Source organism: Strongylocentrotus purpuratus, unplaced genomic scaffold (assembly GCF_000002235.5).
Source record: "Strongylocentrotus purpuratus isolate Spur 01 unplaced genomic scaffold, Spur_5.0 spur5_scaffold_16, whole genome shotgun sequence".
In the NCBI taxonomy this organism is placed as follows: domain Eukaryota; kingdom Metazoa; phylum Echinodermata; class Echinoidea; order Camarodonta; family Strongylocentrotidae; genus Strongylocentrotus; species Strongylocentrotus purpuratus.
The window spans coordinates 1,682,415-1,699,152 of NW_022145601.1; the positions used below are offsets into that span (position 1 = coordinate 1,682,415).

The 16,738-nt window shown below is 36.5% G+C and overlaps 1 protein-coding gene and 1 long non-coding RNA gene across 2 annotated transcripts; one reads left to right on the plus strand and one right to left on the minus strand.

Moving 5' to 3' along the window:
• Positions 1-3,535: 3,535 nt before the first annotated feature.
• Positions 3,536-15,826, minus strand: LOC100893872 (mixed lineage kinase domain-like protein). The gene is made up of 11 exons (XM_003730785.3): positions 15,432-15,826; positions 12,164-12,335; positions 11,341-11,542; positions 10,485-10,574; positions 9,928-10,054; positions 9,010-9,116; positions 7,391-7,608; positions 6,698-6,861; positions 5,658-5,722; positions 4,715-4,861; positions 3,536-3,764 (listed from the first exon to the last, which is right to left on the minus strand). The coding sequence occupies exons 1-11, from the start codon at positions 15,704-15,706 to the stop codon at positions 3,733-3,735; spliced, it is 1,599 nt and encodes a 532-aa protein (XP_003730833.1). The 5' UTR covers positions 15,707-15,826; the 3' UTR covers positions 3,536-3,732.
• On the plus strand, positions 13,571-14,567 carry LOC115924439. Its single transcript, XR_004064298.1, has 2 exons — positions 13,571-13,895; positions 14,530-14,567. It is a non-coding gene; the product is annotated as an uncharacterized LOC115924439 (long non-coding RNA).
• Positions 15,827-16,738: the final 912 nt, after the last annotated feature.

The following is a 16,738-nucleotide window of genomic DNA, read 5'->3' on the forward strand; positions in this document are numbered from 1 at the left end:
TGACCGACACACTCGTGGTCCAAACTGTTGTGAAGCTATCGGATGGTGACATTAAAGGTGGGCTCCAAGATGAATATCATAACATTTTGTAGATATAAATATTCTTGACAAACCTGTACAAAACCCAATGACATACTTCAGAAAGGTTGAGAGTGTGTGAGAGAGAGAGAGAGAGAGAGAGAGATAGAGAGAGACAGTGACAGGGAGAGACAGAGAGAGAGAGAGAGAGAGAGTGACAGAGAGAAACAGGGACAGAGACAGAGACAGAGAGAGAGAGAGAGAGAAAGAGAAAGAGAGAGAGAGAGAGAGAGAATAAAAAAGGAGGGGGGGGGGGGGGTAGTACAAAACTTTAAAAGGAATGCAAAAGGAATGCACGCTCACAACATAAACATTTGAATCATGTTCGCCATCTTTCTTTATTAGAAAAATCATCTTAGAATTTCTTCTGAATAACAGCAATGCAAACTAACCGCAGAATAACCTACTATAACTATGACAAGATAGACATTTGAAGTAGAAAAATGTACATAATCCCTAATTAGTTGCATCTACAGAAAAGGAAAAGATGAATAAAATGACGATAAAAAGAACTTGCTACTAAATGAATATCACCTGACATAAAAACCATAGATTATTCATGATATAAATTTAATATCTAATTTACATATTTTCATTTGATTTATTTTTAGACATTTATAACAAGTTCATAAATTGATTTTTTTTCCTTTAAAAAAATATATCATTGCCAAAAGATTGCATGTGTATATGCACTTGCATACTTCTGTAGAAAATGTGAATAGAAAAATGTCAAGAAGAAAATATATGATGATATTGAGTCCTTAATTGACAAGTATCGTCTTCAATTGCTGTTTCATGTACATGTGCATAATTAACATAATTTGGTTAAGATATGAATTGCATATGTTAAACTTGTAATATAGGGAAATCAAACATTTATAGCAAGATGGTTAAGCAATATGAGAAAAATGAATGAACAGATATAACCCTGTGTACATAGAAAAGGGATAACATATAAACCTGTGTACATATATAGGGCATGCATGGAACCTAAGCCTTTTCTATGCAAATACGTATGCATGCTTTAAGTAGTTTACTCCACAACTGAGATAATTTACATTTCACTGAGAATGTATTTAAACTTTTAACAGAAATATGTGAACCTTATAGTTTGACTTCAATACAGCAACATCATCAAACCCCTTACATTGAGACCATGTTTTGGTGATTGGTACACTTCAAGCATACTGTACATCACACTTTAGTGTCTCATGACACACAAATATGAGTTTGCATAGGGCTTTTGTTTCATGCAGCTACTTTGTTCATCCCCACTTGCCATTTGTTTTACATTTTAAAACGGTGACAGTTTACCGGAGCATTTATGAACAAGTCTTTAGCGATCGTGTCCAGTGGGCATACACTATTGTGTGAGAATACACATAGTATGCCTATATATAGCTACTTCAGCCCACAGAGATTATAACCATGATTTACACTTCACAACGTCTACGTATAACACCTTGTAAGGTCATACGAATCAGTAAAACATTGAAATATTGGAAAAATCTACTATGTAATGGATAACCACAAATGTAAAATGCCCCAAATTCATTGACTTGTATACACTGTACACATAAAACTGTTTTACCCCTCATAAATAAACTTGATCATTTTCCAATTTCCCGTTGAAAAAAAAATCACAATTCATTTGATAAAAATTCTCAACATCTGAGGGAATACAAGTCATTTTAAGTACTCTATCAGATATATTGAATATGACAATAAATAACAACTAAATCCAATTACATCATGGACAGCCATATATCTAAAAATAATTTTGTATAAAGGATGGAATTATTGATTTATACAGCAGTAAAACACTGCAAAAAATTTACCATTACACAATAAATGGACAAGACTTTAACCAATTTGGACAAGCACCAAAATAGATTGCGGTTCATTTTTGCACATTTAAATGTATAAACACTTTCAGAATTGCAATGGATATACAAGAAATAAAATTGACATCTTAATACAACACTGTAAAAAGACTTTGAAAAAAATCTCTGTTATAAACTTACATCATTTTACATTGAGTTAAAGGAGGCCTGTAACTAAGATTTTAGTAGGGGGTACACACATTATATGAGGTGGACCCTTTTCAGGGCACAAAGCGCCGACCGTGGGAAAGGGTCAAGGAGAGGAGGGGGAGCACCAACAAAAAGGGTTACTTACAAAGGGAGGCATAAAACCCTCGCACCCCCCCCCCCTCAAGTTACCAGGGGGGGGGTGTTGCACAAAGATCCTAAGTTGGACTTAATTATGGAAAGCCATTAGCATCATTGGAAATATTTTGTAAAAGTTATTTCAAAAGCCATAAAATGTTGATTCAAATCATTCATATTTTCTAATATCAAGGAGATTTCATGTTCTTGATGTGGAATTTATAAAAAGTCTAAAAAAATGAATTTTCGTCTACAAATAGCTCTCTAAGTCCAACTTAGAGTTAAGTTTGACTTAGAATCTTTGTGAAACACCCCTGGTTAATGTGGAAGTTATTATGGAATGATCATCAATAGTGATATATCAGTTTATGACAGGTTCAGTGACCCATTCAAAATTCTATATCAAGTGTCTCTCCAAGTTTCTCTCCAAATTCCTCTGTCTTGAGCCATGGAATGATCATGAAATATAAATAACATGGAAATTTAATTCTTCACGGTAAATGCAAGTACTTGAAGGACAGGTAACACATAATTCTTGTACCATTTCATCATTACTATTGCTACAATTACCGTCTTTTTGATAGAATATTTTTTAAAGGTGATACCGACAAGTACTTCACAATTTAAGTTTAATCAATAAAATGTCAAGGCTAGATACAAGACTATTGCAAGGTAACAAATGTTAGTTGGTCTGGTGGCATGTTCACTTGGTCAACTCTCTGTCTTCGCCTATAAACTGGCTCAGATGACACGGTTCGAAACAGAGTCATGTCTTACAGATGGTGATGTTAAAGGTTGGTCCCTAGACGTAAAAAATCATATCTGATTGATAGATGTCTGTAAAAACCCAAAACACACACACACACACTCACACACACAAAATATACACATACGTAAATCAAGAAGAAAGTATAGTAATACCAAAAGCTAATGCACAAACTCTAAAAATGTCTTTTACTGAACTATCGGACGCTATCAAAGAGAAGTTATCAAACAATTAAACTAACCAACAACAAGGATGTGGGATTGACATGACCCCTTACAACCACCTCCAGTAATAATCATCATCATCAACAGCATTTATCTATACTACTATCTTACTACTATGATGATCATAATCATCTGTATTACCAACATCATCATTATCATCGTCATCATCATATTTATTACCAACATCATCATTATATAATAACTATATTATAATTATCATTATCATCATTATGACCTTCTTTAACATCATCATCCTCGTCAGGATCATCATCATCTTCATTATCTGTACCATTATCATTATTAAAAATATTAAACATCATCATCCTCATAATCATAATATCATTATCATTATCAGCTTTATCATCATCACTGTTAGTAAGACGAGAGACGAGCTGGTGCAAATGATGAACGGAGGGTATTCGAGAAGTAGAAGGCTGCATCTCTGTCATTTTATTGAAGTAGCGACATTTTACATCAATTGCAAGCGAGATCTGACCTAGCACATCTTATTGAGATGGGCAACAACAGCTGTGAATGATAAAGAAAATGCATCGTGAATTAGGGCAAGTCCATATATGTATATATTAGAGACATAGGGGAGAAGAGAAAGGGAATGTGAATAGACAATACTGCAGCTCCTTTCTAAACTTCCTCCTGAATCTGATGAATGACCTTCAATTAACTTGCATTTCACCCATTGAGTAAAATCAGTCCCCCTGCCTCCCCCCCCCCCCCCCCCATCAATATGCTAGTGCTCCCTCAATGTATTGACCCTTCCATGCTACACTATTGTATGTATGTAAAAAATAAATTAAGTAATAACCATCAGTATCTGCCAGTCATGACTACGGAAGGTAAACATTAAGATGGGCAAAATGTGATTGGAAATCAAAATTTTATTTTTCATTATCCTAACACTACATAACACTACAGTCTATAGGGTAAAATGAGTATTAAACCGGTCAATCAAAGATTTTTACTTTTTTTGAGGCACTTCATGATCATTTAGAAGCGCAATATTTTTAGGGCTTCAATATTACACCATATCACATACACTGATAATACGAAGGGCCATGCATCTCAGATTAAACATTGTTAAGCGATGCCTTTAAGAATTTTGCAGAATCTTACAAGTGTCTCAATAATCAGGCCCCAGCATACCTAGGTGATTTTCTCCATTTGCACACATCCATGTATAATACGCGATCAGCCAGTAGAAGGGCTTTTTCTGTCATTTCCCCCAAAACCTGGAACTTCTAACCTCCGTACTTAAGAATTGCCATACTCTCACAGTTTCAAGAAGTGTCTGAAAATTTGTCTTTTCTAATTTGATGTAAAATTCTTCTCTGTTGTTAATTAATGAAAGCTTTGTATGCTAAAGTTCTCATTTTTTCTTTTCTTGTAGGTATTTCTTATTTATGTGCTTATGATCTATTTTAAATGCACTTCATAAATGTAATATTATTATCTTAGCTCACCATCAGTGGCTGGCCTTTTACCAGGAGCCCTCTGCCGACAGAGAGAAATGAGATCTTTGAAAGCTTCTGGAGTGTCGCTAGGAGGATCTTCTGTTTTTCCATCCTTGATGAAGTTGTACTTTTTCATGTGGTCTAGGGGAGTTCCATCTATACGAAAAAGGGATTTAAAGATTATTTTCATGTAAATTTAAGTGCCTAATGTAAAACCAGTAAACATGTACGTGCATGAAAACTCGCACAACACTAAATTTTTGCAACTTGCACAAGTTTCTTGCCATTAAAACCGACATCACTTACAATTTGTAGAAGTTTCTTGATGCAAAAATTCTTGTTTCATGGTATTAAAACATTTCCTAAAATGACATCATGCTGTATTTTTGCTGATGCTTATTAAACCTGGATTAAGCAAAAGAAAGGAACCATCATTGAGTTATATGTTTCAATTAGTATGGATTCAAAGCTTCACTCATGCTTTGTTTAATTTCTAGTCAGCTAAGGAAAGTCCAACAGTGCAGCTTGTTTAATAAAGACTATGCTCGTAATACAATAATCCCTGGTAACGAAAGGAACACCAGATGACCAAATAGCTTGGGCTTGCCCATATGTGGAGGTGTTGTGGTCTAGTGGATGCGTCATCGGACTGTGCCGGGACCTCATGGTTCACAGTTCAAGTCCCACTGCAGCACTAATGTCCTTTGGCAAGATATTAGTCTTCACTTACCATTCTCCACCCAGGTGTAGTAAGAGTAAACCTGGTAGGAATGTATTTCTTGAATGCTTTTAGCACCTGTCCTGAGGGCAGCTGGGATAAGTAGGTGCCTTGAGCATCCTCAGGGATGGATATGTGAGCACTGTGAATGTACCTTATTTCATTGTTGTATGGGACATTAAATGACCAATACCTTGGACTTGCAAATATGCATGTCAATGTACCATGAATTACCTTGTTGTTCCATGGCTTGGAAGGGCTGCATCCTTGAAGCAATCTCATACAATATCACTCCAAATCTACAGGACGGAAACAGAAGGGATCACACATTATTGGTAACTTTGTATAAAGATGCTGGTTCGGTAGCTCGCAACCCTAATCATGGTCTGCTTTGGTTCGTTAACTTTTGAATACCCTGTCCGGGTTCTGGACCGGTCAAGTTAGTTGTTACAGAACAAAGTTAAACCAATCATCAAAATGTTGACACCTATTAATGTCTGTTATTTTTTCCTCATAGGAAGTTTGCAACAACTATTACCCAAATCAGCAAGGAGAAATGTAAACATGAACACAAATATATAAGAAAAATACAATTTCTGGGTGTTAAAACCTGTTCCCAACTCTTTTCTGCCAGACTTCTGTTACCAAGTTGACATGATTTGTGTTTTAGCTTTATAGTGGCTGGCTCAGCTCAAAACCTTTAGTCTGACAAGTTCTTTTGAGATCGGTTCTGGTTCTACTCTACAGTAGTAGAAAATAAATTCATGTTAGTTATAAGAACCAGACATATGAAGCACACTCCACTCATGTAAGTGTACTTGCCTCTGTTTTGTTTTTGTTTGTTTTTTGGTTTAATGCATTAGATATGAATATTTCAAATCAGAAAATTGTAAACATTTCATACAGAGATCATATTTCTAAATGATGAAGTAGTCAACAATATAGAGAAAGCTAATGGGATATACAACGACTTTTTGACAATAATGAAAGAAAAAAAATTGAAAATGAAATTGTATGGTCATGTTTGATACCAGGATGAATGGCACAGCAGGCCAATCTCACAAGGTACTTTACCAGGAGGGAGAAGTAAACAGGAGACAGCAGAGAAGAATATCAAAGAATGGCCCAGTCTGCCATTTAGCAATTCTCAAAGAATGGCAAATGACAGGACAAGATGGCAGGAGGTGGGCACAATCTTGTCAGTGGCGCCCTAGCTAAGACCCGGAGGTTATGGGACATGATGATGATATGTCCCTTTATTTCACTTTACTCACTTGTAGACTTCACTCTTGATACTGCGCTTGAAACTCATACTTGTTTCCTCAGGGCAGAGGTAGTTTATTTCATCTTGTTCGACGGACCCACGGCCCCCAGATAACATGGTTGATTTGCTCTTACTGATCTTCGATGCTGACTTCACGAAACCATTGTCAGAGATCTGCAGAAATATACAGAGAATATATCAATCTTCTTCATCAGTGCGATAAAAAAAACTATTCCTGAATTAGTTACTCTGAATGGACCAAACACATCACTCCATGTCATACCATTAGAGTATATGAACAGCATTTTCTGATGAGAAAACTATACATTCCCAAATACACCAAAAGTATGCATTTGACAAAAAACCAGAGGTGATCGAGGCATCTGATGATGATGGTGATGATGGAATGCTCCCCAGGGAGTGGAGATTGTGCACACAGTGTGTACGGGCAAGCACTGAATCCAATGACTGGGGTAATAGTATATTTGTAAAGCGCTTAGACACATTTGTATTAAGCGCTATATAAAAATTAAATATTATTATTATTATACTATAATACTAAAGGTATCATTTACAACAATCTTAATAATCATAATTGATAACAAATAATAATGACATTGTTATCAAACATTAATGTCAGGCCCGCAAGTCAATGGCAGCCACGACACTTTTTGCAGGCAGCCGTCAATACTTTTGTACAAACCTTAGCTCTGTAGCGTTCATCTACTAGGAATCTTGTGGAAGTGATTGCCCGGTGTAGCATCGTCTTTTTTTGGCAAAAATGGATTGTGTAGAGGCCTTGAGCGCAATCCCTGGCAAGCGTCACCCGTTGTTCCCATGGCAACGGATGATTCTCCTTGTCTTGAAGAACACTTCGGAGGGTACCATGAGACATGTACTCTACCACAAAGCACATACGACCTAGAATAGAGGAAAGAGTTCTAGACCTAGTAGTACAGAGATCATGCAGAAATTACCTCCCGTTAATTGCAACAGAAATATCTAGGCAACAGCTTACAAGGAAAATTGAAATATTTTCTGTTGCAATTAGTCAGAGGTTTACGCTTATTTTTCACGAAATGACTGTTCTTAACAGTCAGAATTATTGCATACCGTGTGAGTCAAAAAAAAGTTTACACCTAGAAAATTGCTAATTATTTTAAAAATCATCTATGAACAGTAAATTACTATACATCTTATGAAAGAGCATTTTATCCCAAATCATTTGGTTTTATTTTGTGTGGTACATGTGTATGTGTTCACGCTTAGATGAACAGGTGACATTGTTTGCGAGAGTGCAAAAATCGACTTGCGCCAAAGTGATGCCTTCAGTATGTATTATGTTGGGATTAATGGAGTGAGAGAATGAATTGAATGAATCAAATGAAATGCATTGCATAATGCTTTTTGCAGAAGCAAAGTCACACACGCACAAATTTTCGTTGATATTTGATATTTGATATGTGTGGCATGATTAATTTTGTTGGGGATATTATTTGGATCTGCAAAAATCAATTTAATACCAAATCCCAATTGTTTTATTTAAACATCAGATAAGCAACTTTGGCGCAATTCAATTTTTGCATCTCGCAAACAATGCCTCCTGTTCATTCAAGCGTGAACACATACCACACAAAAATGATACCAAATGATTTGGGATAAAACACTCTTTCATAAGATGTATAATAATGTACTGTTAATAGATGATTTTAAAAATAATTAACACTTTTCTAGGTGTAAACTTTTTTTTGAGTCACACTGCATATCTCAGCTGGGAATGGATTTACTCGTTGATGAAACTAGTCAGTGGAAGAGCAGAACAGGTATATACACTGCCTTGAGAGACTCTAGTAGAATCATTGTGGTCAAGCTTGGCTGTAATAGGTCTAGTTCACGAGGGTCACAGAAACACAAACGGCAAACAGACTCCACAGTGAATCAGGGTTATGTATTTGTTTGTTCTGTGTGATATCAGTGTGAACAGGGTATTAAGAACAGACTTTAATAGAATCTATGGGTTTGAGAGGACTGCAATAGGTATATTTCCTGAGGGTTGCAGAAAAATGAACAGAACCTTGGAGTTTGAAGAATTCAGAAATTTGGAAAAACAATATCATCTTTGAGATACTAAAAATTAGCAAATTACTTATAATACAACACATCAATCCAGGCCTCAATCAGAAAATTAGAGGTTATTGCCACTTGATTTGGGTCACCATATATCTCCTTTGCTGCTGTTGATGATATAAGACCAACTTAATATGAGAGTGGACTTTGCCTTCAATTATATGTAGTGAAATATGTATTTATTCTCCTCCTTACTTTCATAGTCCATGGTGTATCCGTAGAGCTGAACAATGAAAGCAGAGTATTGGAGATTCTTCCAAAGGTTCAGCTGCTCTTTCAGCTCTCTCGTGGAAGATAATTCCCTGTAAAATATAAAATTGTGAACTTAATACATGTATATAAAGGCTTTTAAGTTATGTATGAACAACACAGAAAGAAACTGAGTATCAGTTGGCTAAAAAAAGAGGAAATCTCTATATTCATTTAACATAATTTTAATTTCTAACCCAACTAGTATTTTTGACATATACCGCACTTCTCAATCATAATTTCACTTTTTGGTTGATACAACGTACATGAACTATGAAAGTGGGGAGGAGAATACTAACTACATATAATTGAAGGAAAAGTCAACTCTCATATTAAGTTGGTCTTATCATCAACAGCAGAAAATGAGGTATATGGTGCCCCAAATCAAGAGGCAAAAATAATCAAACATGGGATTAGCTTGTAAAAGTCATGGGATTCATTTCTGACCTAAAGGATTGTAATCATGATTGCAGCATGAGCCCCCCCCCCCCCCCCCCCCCCACTCCAGAACGGAGGGATACCATGCGTGTTACCAAAATGTCCGGTAAAGGGGCACCAAAGTTTGGCTCGTAGTACACAAAACTCCGGCCCGTATTGACTTTACACACCGGACTTGGGGGTGTTTTCAAAAGGAGGGAACTGATTCTAAACAAACTCTTGGACTTTAATAGCTCATGCTCCCGGCCCCCCCACTCATATGCATACCCTAAATAACACTGAGTGGGGGGGCCGGGAGCATGAGCTATTAAAGTCCAAGAGTTTGTTTAGAATCAGAGGCAAAGTTGTCTGATACCTTCAAGCGTCACCTAAACCATGATTTTGTTTGTTTGTTTGTTTGTTTTGCAAATGATAAGTTATGCTTACTTGTCTTCAAACGCTTTCCTGACCAGCAGCTTATCTTCAAACCTGTGCTTTGTCTTGATAATAGGACCATAAGTTCCTTGCTGCAATGTCTCCAGGTCAGTGAACTCTCTATAATCCATTCGTAATTCTAAAATTGGAATCATAAGGAGGAGAACATAAACAATTCCATACATACATCAGGGCTCCACACTACTGACGAGGAGTGCAATTTCGTTTGATCCATTGGTACCATTGCACGGCAACGTCACTTACCTCACCATATACTTTGTACAGCGTTAGTGACGTCAGAGTGCAATGGTGCGACAGGATCAAACGGAATTGCACGGCTGGAGAATGATGCCGTTCAATAGTACTGTTAGCGCTTGTCATGTGACCAAAAATTGACCAATGAGGTTGCAAGAATCTTAGTAGGCGTTGTATAAAACGTCATTCCAAAGGACCTAGACCGCGAGCCATGTAATTCACACTTTGATGACACATCCACTAGACAATGACCTTTAGCCTTTAAAAACAGTGACTAGCTCTAGCTTACAACTAAAACTCCCAATCATACTTACCACTGGCATACTTTTCCTCCGTAGATCTCAGTTGTTCTTTGAATTGTATTTCTTGGTGAAGGTGCTCAAACTCCTTTTTTCCTGTTTCATCTGAAAAAAAGATTCATGAAATCAAGTAGCATTATTTGTGATTAATTAAGTAGTTTGGTCACACCATCTAAAATCAAAAGCAGTATACAAATCATGCATGTATGAAAGTTATTAATAGAGTTAAAATGGTTAGGGTTCCCCTAAAAGTGAAGGCTCGACTAATATTAACCCGCTAACTACAGAATCATGATTCTCAATTCTGTGTTACAATGGCGGATGTTGTCCGGATAGAGATTTAGCAGACAACAAATACATGTATTAATTCAGTATCATTCAGGCTTTGCCTTTAAAGGCAACATAGAGTCTTTGCCTTTAAAGGCAACATACATAATAATAATAATAATAATATTGGATTCTTATATAGCGCACGTATCGACCTTGCAAGGTCCTCAAGGCGCTCCAACATTACCCGGCTATGCTAGGCTGCCGATTTCGACGCTCATACACCTACAATGTAAAAATCTTCCTCTATTTTGCAGCCAGTTGTTGCCATCAGAGCTATAAGTATAATGTTTCTGATACCTACATGTAATGAACATGTGCATTGCAAAAATCTCTCTATTTTTTATTTTTTTGCTTGCCAGGGAATTTTTAATGAAAAGGCATCAAAAGAAAATTGATGCCAGTTTTTGTTATTTTTTTTTCCATCGTAGCATTTTCAGACTTATTCCACTTGCTGGAGAAGGGACCCCCATTAACCTAATGTATTATTACATGTGTTTTCCTTGTGTTTTCCTAAAAGGAAGAAGAAGAACAATGTACTTACATATCAGATTAAGACTCTCCTTGATATCTTGAATGTCCTGACTTTGATTGTCTCCATCTTGCTTCAGTTTCTCCAAGTCCTCTTTTATACTCTCCAAGTCCAGCTCAAGATCTTCTTTGTTCTGCTTCCCCATTGTATCCTTATCAAAAGCGTCTCTGAGCTGTTTCTTCATTTCCTCAGACACAATCTTTGGGAATGCAACCTATAGACAGACAGAAAGACATATTACAAAATGGCAAAAATAACAAATAAAAACTGAAGATATCTTATTTTAAAAAACAAAATAAATCGATTTTTTTTTTTTTTTGTACATTGAATAGTGACATATAATTCTACAATGCATTGCCATTTTATAGACTCTACTGCCCATTATTTTCAAATAATTTGTCTTGTTTCATTGACAGCACAACATGAAACTGTGCGCATGGGCGGATCTAGGGGGTTTCGGCAGTTTACCCCCCCCCCCCCTTGGGCGGCCAAGTGAAGAAAAAAAAAGGGGGGAAATAAAAATGATTAAAAGAGTAAAAGAGTAAAACGGCGCGATTTTTGAAAAATCTTGGATCCGCCACTGGGTGAAACCCCCCCCCCCCCCCCCCCCCGGCAAAAAAGCTAGATCTGACCCTGGACTGCGTTCAGCATACCCGACCAATATTAAACAGTTATCATGGAGCTAATATAATGATGGCTACAAAAAGGTAATTTCTTACTTTTTTCAATGCCATTGTGTCGTTTTGTGCATATGTGTGGCAAACTAGCAACCATGCTGATAGGCAAAGAAAGTTTAAGAAACTAAGAAAGCAACCAAAGTGTTAAAAAGACCTACCTGAAGACAAAAACCAAGGCTTCTTTGCAAGGTGGTTAGCTGGTCATTGTAATTATCAAAATTAGCTTGGATTTTCTTCTTGTGCATAAACTTGTCCACCCATTTCGTATCTCCAAGCTTTATGAGAAAAGATTCAACGCTCTCCATGCAATCTTTCAACTTTAGCAGAGGTCTGTGATGGAATAAAAAGATTTTGAGGAAATTTATTGGTGGGAGGAAATGAGTAAAGCAAGAGATGTTAACGTAGAGCACTTTGTTAAATCATATCCTTCTTCTGGATGTGGACAAAAATCGTCTTCTTTTTCTCTTCTTCTTCTTCTCCTTGATTCCTTCTCTTCATCTTTCTATTCATGCCTCACCATAATCTAATTGGTACAACTCATGACACAAGTTCTTCCTAGGCTTCAAGTGTTTTTTTTTTTTTTTGCTTGGGGGGGGGGGGGAACAATTTAAAGTTAATAGAGGTCTATTTGATTTTGACCAATGTAAATTTCAAATTTTAGAAGACTTGGCTACCAAACTAAAAACTCCGCCCAAAACAGAAAAAAAGACTAATACAGTAATGGCAAAAATGCTATAATTAAAATGACAGTAATGACGGAAGTTAGAAATTTGTGGAAGTCTTTATTTTATGATGTTTAAGTTTAAGGCAAATTTATATTCTGCTTTCAATTAAGTGTTAAGGATCGAGGTTAGATCTGATGTTTTTTCAATTGGAAAATTCCTTTTCCATAGTACGATGTGACCTGCATAGCTGAGTCAGGTGTTTAGTTCCGTCATACGCTAGATTGCGTAATGACATTAGGCCAAGTGGCAGTGACATTCCTTTTTTATTGTATGCATGAATTAGTCCGTATGTTAACGTACGTACGTACGTACGCGGCATGGGCGAGTAGTTCTATCTTGGGTGTGGTTAGCTCAGACACCAATTGAGCATCCACATGCACGGACGTGTTCCAGGTCGGGCAAGACTCTGGTTTTGGAGATCCTTCGGGTATGTGAATTTATACTTGTAAATGCATTTTAATCTTAATTGAGACATTAAGAAGTTACTGAGGATTCGGAACAGAGTTTGTATAGTATTTTGCATTCTGTTATTTGGAGTGTATGGATGACTTTTTGCCACAATTCTTATGTTGTGTGTAAACGTTTTTGAAACGTCTGTCGATGTAACAAGTTCAAAGCTATCAGTGAAATTGCAAATGATATTTGTTGAGATTGAGAATAGACAGCGAAATCACTGTTGTATTTGCTTTGTTAATTATTTCATGTTTAATAATAACAAGTGCAGAAACTTGCTTGTTTTTAGTAGTTGAAAAGAATTATCAACTCAGTTAGTTTTGGCTAAGCTCTTGGTAGTTGTGAACGTAGAGGGCAGCATTTTGTATACAAAGATGGCAGCGCCCATGAATCGTAGATACCGACTTATGGTATGAGAGTGTGTTTTTGTAATATAATCATAGATATTGAATCTTGATAGAGTTTTTCCGTAGATAACATGTTACATTGTATACATTTAATACTTAGTGTATTTTCAATGTAGGTTTCTATGGTTACGGGTGTATTGACTTTTCATTTACAGCTGGGAGATATGGGACTACAGCTGGTCCAGGCCTACATGTAGGTGATGACTGCATTTCTGCTCGTAGCAGTGATATGACGGGTAGTGAGTGACTGTGGAGTTTGCAGTCTGGTTGTTGCAGCTTGTTGCTTGACATTTGTTTGACCTTGGGTAGGCAACTTTTGATGTTTATCATGCAATGCTTAATCAGTGAGCTATTTGATCAATGTTTTACCATGTTTTGTAAATGTTTTCAAATAATATTATGCAGGATGATTTATCAAGGAAATGAATTGATTCTTTATCGAGGGTTTGATAAGATAATTCACTTCATGGAGTTAAGTGTAATTTTATTGTCTTATATCTGGTTGATGATTACGATGCTTTGATGATTAAGATGTTTTGATGATTAAGATGCTTTGAATATTTAGATAAATATTATTTGATTATGAGGAATCTCTAACTCTCTATGGGTCCACCCACTTCTCTCAAGCCATCGGCTTTATCGGATGTAAATGATCCAGCACAATTCTCAATGTATATATATTATATGTGATTTTTTATGAAATAATAAATTGAATTGAATTGAATTGAATTGAATTGAATTGAATTGAATTGAAACTAAAGTACGAGATACACATATATTGTTTGTAACAATATATGATTATTCGATGACTATAGAAGTCTGTTTGGTTTTTATACAATACATGCATATTGAATATGTATGTGAACGATGACATTGAACTATTTGAATCTGTAATGTGGTACAAGTGATTTATCACTGGCTTTTTCTGTATCTTTACAGGGTTTTTTGTTTACGACACAGAATAAACTTCAATGCCCTTATATCTGCTGTCCTGTCTCATCATTGATACTACCGGTCCCTAGCAAGGTCCAACCCCCACCCACGACAGTAATGACAGTTATAATATATAAACTGCATTTAATGTAGGCCTAATGGTATACAAATAATGCACTGCAGTGAGGGCATTAGTAAGAATTACCCACACAAGGTACCGAGTGTGGGTAATTTTACTAATGCCCGAACAAAATGCTGTGTATTATTTGTTTTATAAAATTATAACATGGATCCTCATTCACCCTCATTTCTTCAGTCGAAAGCATTTTAAACGTAGGCGTTTTCAATTCCGCGGCAGCCATTTTCGCGAATAAAAGTGAAACGATGAAATCTCAATGGTTACGATCGCAAAACATGATCACCAATGACCGGTAATTACCATAGGATAATGACCGGTATATAGGTAGTTATCCAAATTTTGCATTAGGCAAAACAAATGCCTGGTCACGTGTACGCTTTCAACCAATCATTTGATTAAGATCCACGTCATAATTTTATAATACTACATGATGTACAAACTACATGTATGATGTAGCGCTGTACGCATGTAGACTTAATTCAGGGGCATATAAACATAAAATAGACAAGTCAAAGCTCATGCTTCTGCCTAGACCAAATTTTCTGTCTCTTTCGTTTGTTAAGCTTCTAATTTGGGTAGGGTCGGCTCTCTCTTTAGAGAGAACCGAATCTACCCAAAAAGAGGCTTAACGAACAAAACTCGAAAGAGACGGAAAATTCGCTCTACCTTCTGCCTTTATTTAAGGATGTGACATATTGTCCTTTTGTGGTAAATACAAACCACAAAGTTAATTGTCTAAATGTCTACAAAATTTAGTCAAAAAGCATACCTGATATACATCATCGGACCTTCCTGGTCCTGGTAGTCATAGCCATCGCCATCGGGGCCGGAACCGGCGCGCTCCCGCTCCAGATCTGGAAGAACAACATGCTTGGCGTCTACTTCCTTCTGTAGCGCTCTCACGGGCAGTAGGATAAATTCAACTCTGTTCGCAATGGTTTTACTCTGCGATTTGAAACTTTTTACCTCCTTCACAGCCCCATAGATCCTTACAGCAATATTGGCAAGCGACCCAATGCCAGAAAAAATATCAAATACGGACATTTTGCTTTCTGTTTTAGTTTTTGATTCAAACGAAATAGACTCCTCTAGCTCGAGCTCTCTCTCTCTCACGCGCTATACACACGTACGGTACGTTATGTGCATGAAAACGGTATGGCTACTAATGTCCTTGATGATTCACGTTACGTGCGGCGGGGAAATCCCCGAAATTTCCAATCGTTGTCTACGTTTTCAGACTAATTTTTATTTCTGTACATTGACTATCACTCCGAAAATGAGGTTTGGGCAATGGTGATGAAGAGATAATATAACATATAAATATATGAAAGATTCATTGTATTTATAGACTCTAAATCATTTTATTAAATGTCTGTCAACCAGCCTGCCAGGTCTAATAGAGACTGAGAAGAAGACCATCAATTTCTTTTCAAAAGAGAGGATTTATGAATTTTCATCAAAACAACTTCGATATCCGGCCTTAATTACCATGGAGATATAAGAGAGATATCTCCATGCCTTTACAATTCACATTTCTCTCCTACGTATTTTTTTCTTCTTTTTTATGTATCCGGTTTAAAGAATTCTCTTTCCTTTTCGTCTGGTTTCGTTTGTCTCTATTTTCGGTCATTGTTTGGAGCGGTTCTAGCTAGCTGCGTACATGCGTTCATTTTCTACATGTGCCTTGCAATTTTATTTTTTTAGAGGGGGGTAGCGGAGGGAGTGGGGGAGCCTGAAGATTTGTTTTTTGGGGGGGCAAGTGGGGGGAAATTCCCTCTAGAATAGCTGATTGTTGTTGTTATTATTTTTATTATTTCCATTCATCGAATTCTGAATGTTGCACAAATATTGGTTTCCACAATTATCTCATTTGACAAAAAGTGCAACAACATAATGAAAATGAATACAATATAACAATACCGGTACACACTTTTCAGAATATTGTCCTTGAGTTGAACTTAAGAGATATAGTGGCAGAGCATATGGAAAAGCAAGGCGTATTGTGGATAGGCTCCTTAAACGACATATTTAACTATGAGTTAGGTTTATAAAATACAAATACACGCTAATACAGGA